This window comes from Theropithecus gelada, chromosome 2, assembly GCF_003255815.1.
Source record: "Theropithecus gelada isolate Dixy chromosome 2, Tgel_1.0, whole genome shotgun sequence".
NCBI classification, from domain to species: domain Eukaryota; kingdom Metazoa; phylum Chordata; class Mammalia; order Primates; family Cercopithecidae; genus Theropithecus; species Theropithecus gelada.
The window spans coordinates 261,320-281,363 of NC_037669.1; the positions used below are offsets into that span (position 1 = coordinate 261,320).

The following is a 20,044-nucleotide window of genomic DNA, read 5'->3' on the forward strand; positions in this document are numbered from 1 at the left end:
AATTATAAGGGAACAAAGCTCTGCAAGTAGTAGTTAAAAGAATGTGTATAGGCCGAGCACGGTGGCTCATGCCTATAATGTTAGCACTTTGGGAGGCTGAGGCGGGCGGATCACCTGAGGTCAGGAGTTCAAGACCAGCATGGCCACCATGGTGAAACACTGTCTACTAAAAATACAAAAATTAGCCAGGCATAGTGGTGTGTGCCTGTAATCTCAGTTACTCGGGAGGCTGAGGCAGGAGAATTGCTTGAACCCAGGAAGTGGAAGTTGCAGTGAGCAGAGATTGCACCACTGCACTCTAGACTGGGTGACAGAGAAAGACTCTGTCTCAAAACAAAGCAAAATAAAAAGAATGTGTATACACACACACTACATGCACATCCACATATATCACTAACGTTGGTTTTTGGCAACAACTTCCCATCTTACACACTGTCCACTAATCAGTTAATCCGGCACCACTGTTGTTCTTTTGTAACATTCGTCATTTTTTCTTCAATGTAAAATTATTAACAATTCAAATGTGTGTTGGTGTGGCAGTTGAGATTTGCCCTGGATACCCCAATTCATTCACAAAACATTCCAAGTTTTGAGTTAAGTGGTACTCTAATTATATCAGTAATTTAAACCTCAAAAGAGATTCATTATGTACACAAAATTAATGTGTAATTAAATTTATGAGTAAAATTTATTGAAGAAATCAGAAACACAAGGTGGATCACACCTATAATCTCATTGCTTTCGGAAATCTAGGTGGTAGGATCCTTTGACCTTAGGAGTTTGAGACCAGCCAGGCAACACAGTGGGATCCCATCTCTATAAAAAAATTAGCCCGGTGTGGTGGTGTGTGCCTGTAGTCCAAGCTACTTGAGAGGCCGAGGCAAAAGTATTGCTTGAGCCTAAGAGTTGAAGTCTGCAGTGAGCTGTGATCACGCCACTGCCCTCCAGCCACAGCGACAGAGGGAGACTTTAAACATACATAAATAAATAATCACAAAACACTCAAAATTCCAAATCCAGATACATAAACCACAGGAATACTTATATAAACACACATTATACATACGTATAGGTATGATAAAATACACTTCTGTGTTCAACTTGGGAAGGGTTGATGATTTTAGAAACAAGCTAGTAATTCTATTGCCTTATGCTCTAATGATTTTCAATTTGAAGATGTTTATTTGGGATCAAATACATGAGGCTCCATACACAAGACATCTTTTTTTCCCTCTTCTCAGCATCATTTTTTGGCTGATTATTGGACTACAATTGGGAGATCTAGAACTAAATTCCTGCTTAGTGTTTACTTGTTCAGAGCATAGGCTTTGAAATCGTCCTGTTTTGCCTCAGTCTCTACAACAGTACCTACTAACCTCACGACTAGGGAATTGTGTAGCATTTCTCTAAGCCTTGTTTTTCTTAGCTGTGAAGTGGTAAATTTTGAAAGTGCTTTGTTCATAGGATTTCTGTGAAAACTATATTGGGTAAAGAATGTAAGGCACTTAGCATAGTAAAATAAATTGGATTACAGTAACTTTTCATGGAGTGTTTATTAGTACTTAACCTGTTATTGTCATCAAAATTCTGTTTTTACATACGAACTCAGAAATGTCATTGTAACCTTCTCAACTCATTTGGTCATTTAAAATGGGGAGGTTGAGTTAGGTGTTTCTTAAATTTCTCTTTAGCTCTGATACTATGAGTCTGAAATTAAGTAATGCAAAGTCGGTAATTAAATCCTCCCCTTTTCTGATGTAGGAGAAAGGGAGAAAGAAAACTTGTGGCTGGCTGGATTTCCTTGCAAGTTTATTAGAATTGTAATTATGTCGCATTTTGAATAAAGGGTTCATTCTGGAAATCATTAAGTTTACTTTTCTTAACTCCATATGTTGTCAACTGTGGAAAAATTGGGATTTAGGAGTAACCTCTGATTTAAAATTCCACCTGCTAACCATTTAAATTGTAGTCTTGTAATTTCCTAACTTTGGTCTTGAAGGTGTTTATCATTCTTATGCATTATTATGCTGTGTTATCTATTTATGCAACATAAAATGTATAGTTTTAACTATTGTACATGTTTACATATGGAAGGTGTAGTTTTAGACTTATCGTTATTTAATTTGCTAGTTTTGCTTCACTATTTATTTTTGACACTTATCCATATTAGTACATGCAACTCAAGTTTATTCTTTTGAGCTATTGTGTATCATTCAGATGTATGAATAAATAAATGCTTTGGTGGACATTTAAATATTTTCATGTATCAATATGAAAAGCAGTTTCAAAATGAACATTCAAATATACATTGTCATATATATGTATAATATTTGCATATATGAAAGTTCCTGTGGGTTATGTATCTGAAATCAAAATTACAAGTGTTTTGTAACTTCTATAATTAATTTTACTCTCAATTTTAAGTAAACAAGATTAGTTTTTGCACATGATGAATCTCTTTATTCAGTTAAAATTACTGACATAATTAGAATACCACTTAACACTTGAGATTATTTTCAAGGGTATTTATGCTAAACTTACATAAATGTGTTGAAAAGTCCTTTTGTATATATGTAGAGACTACATGGTATATTACATTCATTAATTTGCCTAAGTATTAAGTTATACTTAAGTAGTGTCCATACACAATTTTTTTGCTTGGCTGAACTCCAATGTGTATATTGGGAGCACTTTTTAACTTTCATGGGTTACATGGCCTGTTTTGGAAAATGATATTAAAAATGTAATTCAGATGAATGCTTAGAATAAAGGTTAAAGATGAATGAGCTTTCATATTAATCATCAATATGACAATCCAAAGGGAAGCAAATGTACCTCCTTGTTAGCAAGATAATTCGGAAATGCACAATGCATATTAGATACGGGATTTGAGCTGTAATGTATTTCTCTAAGAATGTAATTTATTGTACTTTCACATCCACCCACTCAATATGCAGAGTTGAAGATGCAATGGCCAGAAGACATGAAAGTGTCACGAGAAGGATGTGGACATGGGCTCCGGGGCTGTTGATGGCGACTGTGGTCTTTTGGGGTCAGCAGGGGAATGGACAAGGCCAAGGTAAGTGCAAGGATGTTCTAATTCTTTGAGAGCTGGATGCGAATTTCACTGTATGATGAAATTATGTGAATCTTTGGTTTGACGTTTAAGCAAGTTGCTGTAATCTTCCCGCAGGTTTTTGTTACAAGGTATTGTAATGCCTCTGCACCAGTTAAACCGAACTAGAATTAGGTGTGAGTAAATGCATCCAATTTGAAGCCACCGTTCTGAAACTGGCTTTTCTCGGTTGTAATTGATGCTATATATATGTGTGTGATATATTATGAGGCTGTGTGTGTGTGTTTTGGGTGGGTGGGTATGAGTATGAGTTTGTGGGTGTGGTATTTTACAAGAACACGTAGCATATAAAGATTTTGTGATTTGGAAGACAAGTTTTCGATGTTTGTTCCTTTTCTTTAGGGTTTTTATGTTTTACATTGCAAAATTTCAAGAACCTTTTCTTAAAGGATGTGACGTTCTTTAGAAATTAAATGAAAAATGTGATGTTTCTCATTCTTCTGCCAAGTGTATTTAGGGGAAATTAATGATAGAGTGGAACTGCAAGGTTGTGGCATCCTGAAATGTCTCCTGGAGAGTAGAAAAGGGCCATAGATTTTGAAATAAGGCTTTCAATAGTGATTTGATCAATAGCTGCATGGAGTGGTTTGTGCCAAATCTAGTATTTGTTAATGTATTTTGTGGTAACTATTGTATTGTTTTTGGAGGTGTGTTGCCTGCTCAGATACAAATTTCAATTCCATATTTTATGTGATAAAATGTCCCTGACACCCTTGAAATTTTCTTTTCCTTTTGGGGCAAGTATATTTGGCATTTTTTTCTGCATTTTCAAGGCTTGAAATGAAATCTCTGAGCAGGAAGTTCAGAGTTTATTTCAGGGGATAGGTATATTACTCCAGATAAACTTGAAAGTGTGCAGTGGTATCATATAATTGTGATGAAGTTGAGCTTTGCTAGTTCAAAGTATCTAAGAAAGTTTAACACTTTTTAAAAGATCCTTCAAAAAGAGCAGTTTTCTTGCCATATGTAATATTGTTCAATAAATTTTTGAAATTAAATAGTTACTTTTCAAAACCACAAATACATGTGTGCCTTTGTATATGAATAGTTGTATATACATGTAAGCAGAAAATACATTTTGTTAATTAAGATCAGCTTTGATTTTGATTTTTCTTTCATGCCATTCAGAATTTATATTAGCATCCAATAGAATTCTCATTTTTCTTTTTTGTGATAAAACTAATGTAAAATATATTTAATACACATAGTAGTTTCTTCACCAAACGTCTAAACCAAGAATATGTAGACAGTAGCTACGTTGGATTTCTGTGGTTAGAAGAGTTGTTTATTTCTCTGGCAATATGTAGAGTTACTAAAATGCAGCATGTCAACTGTTCTCTGTAATGGTGATCCTACATGACACGTGGTATTACACAGGGCTGCTGAAACCTTCCTCTGACCATCATTTCCAGTAATTGGCTTGTTTTAGATGAGGAATAGGTTATTAGATATTTAAAATATTTGAGAAAAATAGGTTTCTTCTCTCTTATTTACCCGAACACTTTTATTTCCTCAATATTGATTGATCAAATATTCTATCCTTCATTGGGGACCATCATTTATTAAAAAAATGGCCTGAAATCAATTCCAAGCCTAGCTGTAGTGAAGCTTCTAGTGGTAAATGCAAGTTAAGTAATTTGTTTTCTTTCTAAAGGATAAATTAAAATAGACTATGATTCAAAGAACAAAACAACTTAATAGAAAACATAATGGAATGCTTTGATATTATGATTCAGGGAATTTTGCTTCCCTTGTGGTAGCTAGATTGAGTGAAGGAGATTGCTTAGGTGTAATGAGCAAATCTTATAATTGCAAGTATAACCCAAGCTGCATATCATCATTTAGATCAATAAGCCTCATTAAATATTAAATATTACCTTTTAACTTTTATGCAATTAAGCAGAATTTAAAAATAAAAGTTTTAAAAAATTAAAGTTTTTATTACTAAGTATTTTTAAATGCAAATCTCATAGCTCCTTATTATTGTCAAGAAAAGAATACATTAAAATTTATAAATAAGGTTTTCTCTCTATGAAGTTTAAAATCTTGCATTAAATATTGGTTATTGGGACTCACAATGTCCAAGATTATGATTAAGTATCAATGAAGTGTGACTCTTGCAGCAAACATGCATGCAAATGTTATAAGATTATTTTCACATGATTTCACATAATTTCTTAAGCATAATGGTATAAGTAAATTATATTTTCTACACAAGCTCTTCATATTTACCATTGTTGCCCTAACCCTGTTGCCCAGGCTGGTCACGGACTCCTATCCTCAAGCAATCCTCTAACCTAGGCCTCCCAAAATACTGAGATTACAGGCATGAGCCATTGCGTCTGGCCCCAAAATATTTCTGTCTTAATGGCTTTAACAAAGAAGTGCTATTTTGGGGATGTATACAATGGTGTGCTGTTTTGGAAGGACACAAAAATACTTATAAGAAGAATGGAATGAATATGTCAGTACGTTTTCAAAAGCAAGTTAGCCCAAGTTTTTAAACACACATAATTTTAGAGTTTTTGTAACTAACTTAGGGTTTAAGTGTGGCAAAAATTTTAAACATTATCATGAATACACAGAAAATTTTAATCAATGTGGTTTCCACGATGAATTTACATGCTTAAATTCCTAATTTCAATCTGCTGCTAGATATGAGAAAGTTTGAAATTTTGAAGAAGCAAGTGACACTTACAAATGTAGCAAACTTAAATCTTGAGGACAATTTAATTTAACTTCCATCTTTATGACCAGATTTTGGGTCAGCAATTGGCCCAAAATCTTATTGGGAATGCTTTAAGCATTCAAAAAATAAAATCTGATAATATCTGGCAATTCCAATTTTCAGTTTTATTGATCTTCACCATGAAATATTTAAGTTAAGGGGCAAAATTTTGGAAAAGCAGATCACTTTGTTGTCCTATTTAGCGAGTTCTCAATATGTCATCTTGGAGTCATTACAAGTAATGATACTAAGATAATATCTTGTGTTTTGTATTTCATTGTTACACATCCAGTTTTTCTCTAGAGATATCAGAGAAAACCTATTCAAGAAGGGAAGGTTAGATAAACAGCCTTCTCTCTCTCTGTCTTTGCCTCCATTTGGTCCCTTACAATCATTTCCCAGTGCATTTCAAAGTGACTTTTATTGTTCCCTTCATTTTCTCTTTCATTCCAGAAATTTAAGTGATTGCGTAATTCTTCTGACAGCTGAAGGTAGTATGCGACTTTGAATTAAAGGTTTACGGCTACAGCTTTTCAATTAGAAAATCTCAGATCATGTGATCTATGAGTTTTAATATCTTAGGATCACTACCAGTAAGGAATAATCACTTTGAAAAACCTTAATGCTACCTAGAGTTTGTGTTTTGTGAGGTTGCTTGGTAAACTATTTTCATTTGATAATTGAATATTGCATCAAGAGAGGTGAGCTCAGACATTTGGCAATGAATATTGAGTATTCCAAGAGGCATGACCTGAAAATATCATCAAGCTAAGTGGGAGTGAAATTGAACTCTGCTGTATAATAGAAGTCAGTGTTTTTTACATTCTTTATGATATGCAAATATTTTTATATTGTGGTAGATAATCATATGTATGGAAAAATTTAACTGAATTTACTTTATCGTATGGCAGAATTATGTTACATAGGTCATTTTAGTTTTTGATTTAAACGTCTTAAAATTATAAATGCAAATATTCAACACATAAAACCCACATGAATATACACTCCCAAACATTTGAAATCCTAAGTCATTTCTAACAGCTTTTTCCTACAAAAGAAGCCAGCTATTCTTAGAGATTACATGCATTCCCACAGCTTGAGAGGTTCATGTAAACAGAGGAAGTATTACAGCAGTTTAAGAATACCAGTGGATTTACTTTAAAGACAATAACACTTTTGAATTACTTGTCTTCAAAATTTGATTTCTTGAGAAAATTGTCTGTGTCGATTAATCATGCATTTCAGATAATTTCCAGACATCTGAGTGTTGTTTTCTTAAAAGTAGTCCGCAAGCCTTTTAATGCAGTCTGCATGGGAGATAGCAAGAGATGTGTGTATTGTATGTCTGCTAGTAGAGATTTGTTTTTGAGTGCTTCCTTAAAAAAATATTTTTTCTGCAGAAAGTGATTTCTTTTTTATAGTTTAGATTAGATGATTTTACATGTTTTTATGTTTTAACCTGTCTTTCTGATCATCAGGGTCATTGCCATAGAAAAAATGCAAGTTATAGCATATTTCATTTTTATAAGGAAAGAAGTGGATAATGTAGACTTTTTTGTTTTACTAAATTGAATTACATCACTCAATATTTGGATGGCATTAATTCACAATAGTAACAAAAAAATCTTACTATTCATCATAATAAAGTATTATTTCTTTCACATTTGTTTAACTTAATTTGTTCTTTAAGGTGCATCTCCTAATGAAGGTCTCCTCATCCTCTGAAGCTGAATTTATCTAGGAAAAAATATTTTAAACACCATCCCAAGGGATTTAACTATTTGTATTGAGCTCTGATGTTCTAGTTGAACATATTTGAAGACTGTATAAACCCTCAATTTAGAATTAAGATTTCATTTGGAGATTTTGGTTGCATTTGAAATTTGTTGTGGAATTGACCGTGAAGAACAGGTAAATTTACTAGATACCATTGTCTGTGTCACAGTTTAGTCTTATCTCTCTGCCTATATGTCAAGAGGAATAGAAATAATTAGTATAAACAGGAAAAAAGAAGTAAAGTGGTAGGATCAGGTGTGAGAAATATATAAGCTAAGATATTCTTTTTTTTTGAGACAGAGTCTTGCTCTGTTGCCCAGGCTGGAGTGCAGTGGCACAGTCTTGGCTCACTGCAGCCTCCACCTCCCGGGCTCAATGATTCTCCTGCCTCAGCCTCTCAAGTAGTCAGGATTACAGGTATCCATCACCACACCCGGCTAATTTTTGGATTCTTAGTGGAGACTAGGTTTTACCATGTTGGCCAGGCTAGTCTCAAACTCTTGACTTCAGGGGATCAGCCTCCCAAAGGGCTGGGATTTCACGTGTGAGCCACTATGCCCAGCCTAAGCTAAGATATTCTACAAGCTAATAATAGTAAAATACAATGTAAATTGTTTGAAATTAATCTGTATATGAAATTTTTTCTAGGACTTTCCTGCCAAAACAGTAGGAATAGAGTGGCAGAAGGAAGGAGGTTCCTTCTACAAGCAGGCACACATCCTGTTTCACTTCATCCTGTGATCTGTCTCATAACCATCTCCTAGTGTGAAGTGCTGAAACTGCTTTAAGAATAACTTAATTCCTTTATGTACAAACTAAAGTACGAGAGCCTGAACCTTGGAAACCAGGAGATTCCAAATTGCCTTGTGTGTGACTGGGTGCCACAGATGTTGGCAGAAATTACTGCTTATTCTTAATTCTTATTGTTCCTTTCTAACACTTCAACTTATAATGCCAATATCGACCTCAGCCTAAAGACAAGTTCTAGAATCACTTGTGTTACTTATTGCACTTCTTTTAAAAAACTCATGAATTACACATGAATTTCAAAGTTGCCAACTGATATTCCAAGAGACTTAAAAAAAAAAAAAACCTGGCACCTTTCCATTATAAACGCTGTACACAGTGTTCACAGTGTTTGTCTTTAAGGGACATGCCTCATCCATCGCAACTTTTCTTCCGTAAATCATCATATCTTGCCTAAAAGTGTTTTCTCAAAAGTTAGGAAGCACTAAGATTTACAGATTGTCATATCACACCTTAATCTACTTATCAACTTTAGCATTATCAAAGCATGAACTGTTTTGGGTTTTCATAGTTAATTATGTTTGTCATAATAGTTGGGATGCAATTGTTTTTCTCGTGATTATTTTGTACTTGTTTTTCTTATGGTAACTTCCGATGCTTGTTTGTGAGACCTTCCTCTCTTTTCTCCATCTGGTTATCCTCTTACTTTCTGTCCTTTAACTCAGATATCACCTACACTGTGTGTCTTTCTGGATTGCTTCTCATTTAACTGTTGCTTCCCATAGTTTACATACCTCCTCCTATACCACACTATTGATATTTCTCAAATTGCACTATAATGCTGGTTTATGTCTTTATTTATTTATAAACTCCTTGATAATTCGGACTATACATTTCTATATTCAAAAAATACTTATGAGGTGTTTACTTTGGGTCAGGAATTATTGAGTGAAGGAGATTGGCCAAAACTCTGCCATCATGAAGCTTGCATTCTAACATAGGGAGACAGATAACAGACAATGAGCCGCATAAATATGCAAAGTATCATAAGTTAGATGTTGAAAAGTAACCCTGGATGGGGATCAGATAATTTTGATAGGGTAATTTTTAATTGGATAGTCAAGAAAGGCCACACAGAGAAGATGGCAATTGGAAGAACAAGATAGTGAGAGCTGCTGTGTCTGGAGCAAAGCACACAATTTGGAGTAATAGAAGATTCCAGAAGTAACAGAATAGAGGAGAAGAAGTGGGGATTGTGTAGAGTCTTACTTGCTGTTGTAATGACCTTGGCTGAGGTTTGAAGTGAAGTGGAAAGTTGATAGGGACCTTAGTTTTCTTTTTAATAATTCATTATGAATTTTGAATGGTCACTATTAAAGACTCAATAATTTTGCTTTATTACTCTTGCAATTGACTACAAACTAGTGTATTAAAGAAATGTTAAATTCTAATTTAAATAGATTGAAATAGGTTTTTATCTTTTTATATTTCTCATTACTGAATATCTCATTTTTAATTAATTTGAAAGCATTCTAGAATAGTGAGCCAATGCAATTCAGCATAATGCATAACTTTTTCTTCATCAGATTTAGGTATTTAACTGAAGACGCTAATTAGAAAGGTCACTTGTTCTGTTGGATGATGTGGATAAAGCTACTTTCAAATGACTGTCACATTAATTGATATCATACTAAGTTGTGTTTCTGGATCCAAATTTAGGCAGTGGTAATGTGTCAGTATCTCTAAGTGGATACCTTTTATCTCTACGGTCAAGGATACTTGAAAGTGGGAAAACATACTGGCTTCAAGTGTTGGAACTAGGACTTACCGGAAATAGTTTGGTTTGTTTTGTTTCCTGGCGGAATTGTCTTCTTGGAAAGACCGTGTTTCCTTCTACCAGGAAAAAAATTGATCCTATGCTGCTTTACTTTAATGCTTTGCTTTTGTCAAAATAGTGTTTTCTTAGGAAAATTAACCTATCATAATATAATGAAAAGAGAAATACCGAAGACACAGAATGATGTACGTGTTAATATTGAGTAGAGAGCATCAAGGGACATGAGAGGGAAGCAAAGAGAGACAGAAGAGAAATATATAGTATAACAAAAATTAGTAAAAAGGATTAGCATATACATGTAGTCAATAAGTCAATAAATGGCTATTTATAGAAAGCCTACCAGGCACTAGGGAATATAGCAGTGAAGAGGGCAAAGACATAATTGGCTATAGTGTAGTGCAGAGGGAAACAGGAAGAAGACATGCAAATACCTACACAAAGCGATGGTGTGAAGGGCTGCAAGGTGCACCACTATGAAGAAGATCACAAGTGATAACGTGGCTGAGTGAAGCTGGCAGGTAGGAAGGCACTGATCTGGCTCTAGGTATTTCAGAGAGTTTTTCTCTCTGAGGAGGTAGTATTTCATTTGAGAGTTGAGTGAAGACTGAACAGTCTTCTACTATTTATAGTAAATAGGGAGGTACTTTGAAGATCTGGGGTTCTCTGAACAGAAAGAAGGGCAGATACAAAGATTCTGTAATTTAAAAGAGAGCTTGGTAGTTTCTTGCAAAGAAAACAAGGCCGGTTTGGCTGGAATGTCCATGAAGGAAGAGCGTGGAGAGATATTACATGAGTGCTCTCAGGGACCAGATTTAGATCTTATATCAAAGTGTGAGTATAAATTAACTACATTGAAAAGTGTATGATGGATATGTGATATGATGAACTTAGCTCTTAGGAGGGTGTACTTTTGTGGGAGAGTACAGTAGTGAAGGAAGGGGGTTCATTTAGCTGACTATTGCACCTGTCTAATTGAAGGATGATGGTGGTTGGGATTATGATTGTAGCAATAAAGTTGGAGAAAATCAGCTGAGATTGGAAATTGATTTGAAGATGATTGAATTTACTGAGCAAGAATTATACCAAGGTATTTGGATTTAGGGACATGGGGGATTATGGTCACTTTTAGTGATATGGCAAAGTCTTGATGACATGAGGCAGTTTGCAAGTAACAGAGGTGTGGGTAGGTGCATATGTGTGATTGATTTCACATTTTTTAATCTTAAATTGAGACGCTAGTTAGAATCCAAGTGGAGATATCAAGTAGGCACTGACGAGTAGACTTGGCTAGAGATGTGAGTTAGATAATCATAGCCTATAGATCATGCCTGAGATCATGAATCTAGGTGAGGGGTTGGCAAACTATCATAGCCCATGAGCCAGATCTGGTCTGCTGCCTGTTTTTGTATGGCTCATGAGTTATAAATATGTGTTACATTTATAAGTCTAAAATGTAAAATATAGGGAAATTTTTCAGCAAGGAAAGTTCCATAAATTTGCCTCTTGGCAACACAAAGCCTGCAATATTTACTGTCTGGCTCTTTGTCAAAAATTTTGCTGACTCCTGATCTAGATGAAACCCTATGGGGAGAGAGTGTTGATAGAAAAGAGAAGCATCATATTGGAAATTAAAATTATGTCAACTGAAGTGTATAGGGTAGAGAATTTAAGCCTGAGTATAACAGTAAGGATTAAAATAACAATAAATTCATTATCAGCATGATCAATAAAACCTTTGTGGGCAAAAAGGAACTATCTTCATCAGACCATTCACTCACTCATACAAAGATCTTAGGCAGGAAATATAACTTGTTTGAGGATCTGAGATAAGGCTAATGTAGTTTGGACAAAGAAAGCCAATGGGAGGATGACATTACGTCTGCCCAAAGATTTAGGGAAGAGCCAAATACTTCAGGCTTTTTAAAGTGATCTTCAGATAAAGAGGAAGTCATCAAGGCATTCTGAAGTTGGAAGATCCAGTCACATCTGATGGGAAAAAATCAGTCTGGCTGTATGTGCATCTTGGATGTAAGGAAGCCAGCATGGATATGAAGTTAACACTGTCCACTGCAAATAACAAAATGAAGGCCCCAGGTAGTCTTGGGAAGGGCAGGTTTGGTACAAAATCCTTATTGAAATGGACTTAAGCATTAAGGGGAATAAGGATCTAGCTGTTGTGTTTAGTGGAATTTCATCAGTCTTTTTGTTGTGTATGATATATAGATGGTCAAAATAAGGAACTTCTACATTTTTGGTTTTTGTTTTATTTTAATTGAGATGTGAATTAAAAATAAGAAACTTTTATTTTCAAAATTGGAGACTGTGTTTAAAAAGTATAGAGTAGGGCTAGAAAAAACCATAAAACTCTCCTAATGAGGAGAATGCTCATCATGACTCTAATAATAATAAAATACTTCTCTGATAAATTTGTTTTTTTACTGCTTCATTATTTAGGTGTGTGTGGGAAGTTGTACCCTAGCCACATGCCAGTTCACCCGGTGAACTTGTTCTTCAGCGTGGCCCAAATATTTGCTTCTATCTTTAGCCTTCCGTGGTTTCTCATATGGACTATTGGCTCTTCCTACTTGAGCCTTCTGGTGGTACCATGTGAGCGACATGCTACTCCATGGCAATGGGCACCACGCTGTAGGGGAATTGTCATACCTGTCAATCACTGTGAGTGACATGCTACTCCATGACAACGGGCACCACGCTGTAGGGGAATTGTTATACCCGTCAATCACTGTGAGCGACATGCTACTCCATGACAATGGGCACCACGCTGTAGGGGAATTGTCATACCTGTCAATCACTGTGAGTGACATGCTACTCCATGACAACGGGCACCACGCTGTAGGGGAATTGTTATACCTGTCAATCACTACCTCTAGAATGTGGCCTTTCATGAGTCCTGAGGTTTCATACTGTTTCTCTGAGCTTAACAATATTTATACTGAAAAAATAAACACGTTCTTCTATCTTTAACATTTTATATCTTATAATTTGAATATCCCCTTTTCATTTTACTACTTAGCTGCTAAGTTATGTTATAAAAACAAGTTTTAATTATCTGTAAACACCTTCAAATCTAATCCAGTGAAGACTTATGTTTGGTTAACATCTGCTAGGACATTTATTTCCATACAGTATTTATAGGGCATTTTTGTTATTGAAATGATTACTGTTTAGTTTGAAATAGTGCACCCTGAGGATTGGAACGATAAATGTGTAACTTTTAAACAAAGATAATATTTTTAGATTTTTGTATTTAAAATACTGGTTATCAAAAGAAAAAACCAGATGTTATTTGTTTATGTTTCTGCTTGAGGTACTGAATCTTTTTCAAGTCATATTTCTCAGTATTGATATACTTAATTTTGCTGAAATAATAGCACACTATCTTTAGCTACTTTTTTTCTCAGTATGTCTACTTGTCGCTCACCATTTCTGCCTCATCTCACATCTCATTGTTTATTTCTTTTTCTTTGGTCTACTTTTACTTTGGGGATTCTTTCAACTTAGTTTTCTTGTTTCCTAATACTTACCATTCTTCTGGGCTATACACAGATATACTTTTCCATTTCATTTGTGAACTTATCTCAGAGGCATTTTGTGTGTGCCTTTTACCCATAGCTTCTCAGAAGTCCCTTTGGAGGTTACTGATTTAACATGTCACCTACTGTGAAGTTTGCTTGGCATGGTGGCAGCTGACTTTTGTCTTTACATGGATTGAAATGTTTTCTCAACATGGACTGGTAGGCTTTTTTTTCCTTAAACATTACGTTGCCTTGTAAACAAAAGCAAACCAAAAACTCAAAACTAACGTTCAGTATTGGTGCCCCTGGAAATAGCTGCCTTCTCACTAAGGTAGATTTTTGTCATCCAACTTTGTGTGTTGTTGAACACATGTGGTACTGTATGAACAGTCACTCACTAGACTAGAAAACATTGCTGTGACCAGTTACCAGAAAAATAAATTCAGATTGCTCTTTACATTCCACAGATGACCCTTCTGAAAGCTATTTGAATTCATTATAAGTTATAGTTCTGTTAGTATTACTTTAATTCATTTGTAATCTGAACTTTATGTGCAATGCATTTTTTGTCGTGTTTAATCATTTTTGTATGCTAAATCATTTGCAAACAAATGGCTTGTCCTTGAGAAAGAATTTAAAACTGAAAGTACATTAAGTGTCATCTGGGAATCTGTGTCAGTGGTTTTATCACTACATATGCATGTGTGTGTGTGTGTGGTTTGTGAGTGTGCATATCACCTACTTTCATCACATTTATTTGACAAAATTGATATGCAATCTCTAAATCATTGTGTCTCTAACTTCAGTGTTATCCCACAAATACAAATTTTTATCCTAAAATTGGTAGTACCCTTTGTAAAACTAGAAGCTCTCATTTGTGCAAAGGAGGAAAAATAAAACAAGAAACAAATTCAATTTAAAAAATTAAAGGTCAGATTTCTTTTATAGCTGCTGAGTTCCTTTCTTTCCTTTCCATCCTCCCCACATTCCCAAATCTCAACAAAGTTAAAAAATTAAAACACACATAATGAGATCATATGTTCACCTTGTTAAGGGACTGAAGTATTACATATACAAGATTATACCTTAATAAGGAGAGGGAGAAATATGAAGATGTAAATAGAATATGAAAATGTATTATAATGTGGTTCTATTCTAAAGTGTTTTCTATGTAGGCTAAGAGTATATTGCCAGGAAATTTTAAGAAACCCACTCCATTGTATAGAAGAGAATGTGTGTGGATCTCTTAATTCTGAAATGTTTAGAACTGAGTATAGCAGGTCTTCGAATGATGACGTTTCATTCAATGTCGTTTCATTATAACGTTGATGAGAAAAAACAAATTGATTCCAGATGGAGTTCACTCTCTGTGCAGAGCTTATGTATTCTCTTCATGTCTGCATGGATGTTCTCTGGATGCTCAAGTTTCCTCTCACTTCCCAAGGCTGTGCACGTGAGGTTCACTGACATGCCTATGTGGTCCCAGTCTGCGTAACTGTGGGTATGTGTGACTGCACCTGCAATGCGATGGCGTCCTGCCCAGGGCTGGTTCCCACATTGCGTCCTGAGCTGACGGGATAGGCTGTGGTCAACTGCAACCCTAAAGTGAAATAAGTAGGCAAATAATGATTTTACTAGTTTTTATTAATCTTAAATGTATGAATAGCTCAAATTTATTTCAGTATTTAATATTAGAAATGTTTTGATCTTTATCTACAAGTTCGTTGATGTTTTTGTTACCAAAAGCCAGAGAAGCTTAACTTTTTTTTGTATCAACCTATGATAAAATGGGTTTCGCTTACTATAGTTTTGCACCAATTAACCATCCCCAATTTATCCCCCATATGCGTGTATCAAAACATCAAATGTGGCCATAAATATATATACCTATTACCAGTTTTCAAGAACCTATCGATGATGTTAAGTGAAGACTTATTGTAGTCCTTTTTTGGCATAACAAAAATGTGTGTGTGTTGTTAGAGATTGAAAAACTTTCTGCAAATAACTAGACAGTAAATATTTTAGGCTTTGCTGGCCATATGTAGTCTCCGTCTCTCCTTCATCTACTCATTTTTCTTCTCCCTCTCCTTCTCCTTCTTTAAATGCTTTAAAAATGCCAAAACAATTTTTAGCTCTCAGCCATATGAAACAAGCCATTGAGTAAATTTGACTTGTAGACCCACAATATGTGAACTCCTTTACATCATCAGAAGACTATATATATATGTGTGTGTGTGTATGTGTGTATATATATATACATATATATATGGAATGCTATTTATGAGGAATTAATGGTGCTGCCAGCGGAGGGAAATTAGCCTAAGTTAAGTTTGGGCTTTGGAATTCAGGGGAATGCCATGCACAAAAATGCTCTGCTTTTAAAACAAGTTACTAACGATCCATTTCTGATATCGGAAATATATGAACACTACCAATTGAAGGGGCATTATTCACTACTTTAGTGCTGCTACTCAAGTGTGGTAGAAAAAGAACCCAGAAAATTTCCCTTTCCATTTGAACATTCATGCAATGAAAATTTCCAAATCTTTTTTTGAACAATTTTTTTCTGATAGTTCTCTTGTGTACTTTATAAGTACATTTTGCTGCTTATTCTCAGTAACTGTACTGAAGCAATCTCTGTTTTCCTTTATCAATCAAAATAAAATAAGAAATTTAGCTTAATACTAATATTAAGCTGAAGTGCAAGATTATGAAAAAGACAAAAGAAGCAGGATAAATTGACCTTTTGATAACTGCAAAGGACAGCAGATCAAACAAAGACTGGACTTTAATGTCTTACATTTTCAGAATCTGTCACAGTAAGTCCATTGGGTCCAGAAATAGGTTTTAATCCTAAATTGAAATGACTGAGAATGCTGTTGTAACATTGAGTTTGGTGGAAAAAGTGAAGTTAATGTTTTTCTCAATATTTTTTTAAAATCAAACTATGATTTAATTATAAAATGGACTGATTCTAAAAGCTCATTCTGACTTTGGAGGTGAAAATTCTGACTTTGGAGGTGAAAATGCTTCTACTGCAATCATTAAAATCAATTTCTCTAGATATCTGATTTTATTCTGCTTTATAACATAAAGAATGAAACTATATTAATGAAATGTAATCTAGCAAAGTGGCATAAGCATAATTATCAGTCAGTTACTAAAATTGTGTGTTTTTTTTCCATTGTATGAAAACCCTGCCTTGTTTTAATTTTTATTAATTGACTTTTTAAAAGCAATTTTAGGTTTGCAGAAAGAAGTGAATAAGCATTCACATGTCATCCTCAGCTTCTACCCTAATTTCCCCGATTTTTAACATCTTGCAATGGTGTGGTACATTTGTTAGAGCTGATGAGTCAATATTAGTACATTATTATTGACTAAAGTCTATAGTTTATATTAGAGTTTACTCCTGTCTTATGAATTCTATAGGTTTTGTCAAATGTGTAATGACAAATAATCCTCACTACATTGTCATACAGAACAATGGATTCACGTTCCTAAAATTCTTCCTTGCTCCACCTATTCATCGCTTCCTCTCTCTCCTCCAAATCCCTCATAACCACTGATCTTTTTACTGTCTCCATAGTTTTGTTTTTCCCAGAAGGTTATGTAGTTAGAATCATCCAGTATGTAGACTTTTCAGACTGGCTTCTTTCACTTGGCAATATGCATTTAAAGGTTCCTGTGTGTCTTCTGTGGCTTGACAGAGTAATATTCCATTGCCTGGATATACCACAATTTATTTTCCATTCACTTCCTGAAGGACATTTTGATTTTAGTGATCATGAATAAGGCTGCTGTAACATTCATGGAAAGAAGGTTTTTGTGTGGATGTAAGTTTTCAACTCCTTTAAGTAAATGCCAGGGAATGTAATTGCTGGGTTATGTGGTAAGGGTACGTTCAGTTTTGTAAGAAACTGCCAAACTGATGCCCAAAGTAGCTGTACTACTCTGCATTCTCACCAGCAACGAGGAAAAGTTCCTGTTTCTCTTCACACTTGCCAGCATTTGGTATTATAAGCCTTTTGGATATTTTCCATTTTAATAGTCATGTAATAACATCTCACTGTTGCTGTGACTTTCTGTTCCCTAATGATATATGACTAGTAACTTTTCAATATTCATATTTGACAGTTATATTTAGACCTTTGGCCTATTTTTCAAATGAGTTGTTTTCTTTCTCATTCTTGAGTTCTTTGTATACTTTAAATACCACTAATTTATCTGATATGTGTTTTGAAAAGATTTTCTCCCAACCTGTGGCTTTTCTTTTCATTCTAAGCACAGTTTGTTAACAAAAGTCTTTAATTTTAATGATGCTCAATTTCTCAATTTTCTCTTTGTCTAAGCCAATCAATCAGAAAGCTTTTTATCATTTCATATGACTTGATATTCAGGCAAGGTCTATATAAGCCCCTTTCAAGCAGTCATAAAGTTTAGAAGCTCTCACCTCACAAACAATAACAACAACAACACAGAAACACAAATGACAGCTTTTGATGTTGTCTCAGTAATTTCTCAATTCAAGAGCAGATTACCGAGCTTTCCAAGCAATACATATAGATGTCAGTTTCACAATAAAATACCTTACGATATTTGTCAAATCGCCTTAGTTTTGGTCTACTTATTGCTATTAGACTAAAATGTAATTTGTCAGACGTGAGAAATCTTTTTGTAGTATTTTTTATGGAACCAAGTATTTATTTTAGCTTTTTTTTTTTCTAACCTTGCTGTTTCTCCAGTATGGTCATTCCAGTTGTCTATATAGATGTATTAATACCAGGTACATAATAAATAGTTATCTCCCACGTGTACCCCAACCCCCTTCCCTGTTCATACAGTCAACATAAAGGAAGCAAGTCAAAAGGAAAGCATGTATCCTGTGACATGCTCGGTTGTAAGGAAAGGTACAAAATTAATTTACCATGTCTGAGTTTTCTTCTTCTCTGTCTTTGTTCCATGTGATGCATGTACGTTTTTTATTCCTCAGGCCTCTCCAGTCCTACCACTCTCAAGGATACCTGATACAGCTATAAGGCTCTGTCTTTATCAGGTCCCTCTGGGTTACCCCAGGCCAGGAGTGGGAAATAGAGGAAGTGAATGTCTGTGTCTTTATTATGTATCACACCAAGCAGAAACCTAAAGAAGCCTGTGCAGCGAATGGCTCTCCTCTTTCTCCAAAAACCACCTACCCCTTCAACTGCTTGAAGGAAAATCTTGTATTAGTCTCCCCATTTTCTCCTCAAACTTGCTTTAGCAAAGCAGTTCCTAAACCTCTGTTAATGTATGTTCCCACCCCTAAGTCACAATACTGTCTTATGTCACATCACAGAAAAGAAGTTCAAAACAAAACAAAATGAAACAAAGCCACAGTGTTATAAGAAAAATAGGTAAATTTTACAAAAGTTGTGTACTGTATCTCTGCTTTGAATTTCATCATATGCCAAAGATAGTAAAACTCTTGGAAAACTATAAAACAGGAACTTACCTTATATGTTTTACCCAATATTTTTCAAACATTTTTGGAAGGATACTTATTAACATCTTGCACAGGTAATGTTCCATGAAAAATTTAGCATAGGACCAATCAGGTATTATGCAATAATGCAGATATATGAAAAATTAATATAATAAAATAAATGAGTTTTCAAAAGGTATTGATCATAGATCCACATTTTTTTTTTGGTTCAGGTGAGGCAATTAGAATGTCAAAAAATTAAAGAAGCATAAAACAACCATCTAGTGAGAGGGACGAATGCTACTGGCTGGAAAGTTATTAGAAGATAAATTAGTATATTGACCTTTTTGCCCTCTATGTAGTTTTTTTGTTTCGTTTTGTTTTGTTTGTTTTTTGCTAGTACCAATAGAAACAAGTTCATTTTATGGTTTGTGTCACTGGAAATGTATAACTTAGTGGTAGCTATATAGCAAACTTCAATATGTATAACAAGAGATTAGATGTAGGTTTAACATCATTATTTAATTTATTTGCTTGAATACCAGTAAGGAATTTCCACTTCAGCTCTTGTTTTCAAGACAAGTGTTTAATCAAATCCAGAATTCATTTTGCAAGAGGGCTTTGCGTAGAATATAAATTTCTTTGCAAGAAAAATCATTTGTACATTTGGGTTTGAGAGCAGTTTAATGTCGATACAACTTCTTTCCAGGCTTTCGTTTCCTACTTTTTGTGTGGGAATAATCTCATGACGTGATTGTGAAAGTCTTAAAAGACAGTGTTTGCAAAGATACTCTGTGCATTCAAAGTATGCTCTATAAACTTC

At 34.6% G+C, this 20,044-nt stretch overlaps 1 protein-coding gene across 2 annotated transcripts in view; it reads left to right on the forward strand.

Annotated features, from left to right (window-relative positions):
* The window catches only part of ROBO2 (roundabout guidance receptor 2), a 1,769,701-nt gene that overhangs the window by 34,180 nt on the left and 1,715,477 nt on the right, over positions 1 to 20,044 (forward strand). For both annotated transcript variants that reach the window (XM_025376509.1, XM_025376508.1), the window contains exon 2: positions 2,958 to 3,079. In XM_025376509.1, coding sequence (XP_025232294.1) covers positions 2,971 to 3,079 — 109 coding nt within the window. In that variant the 5' untranslated portion in view covers positions 2,958 to 2,970. The remainder of the gene's footprint in view (positions 1 to 2,957; positions 3,080 to 20,044) is intronic.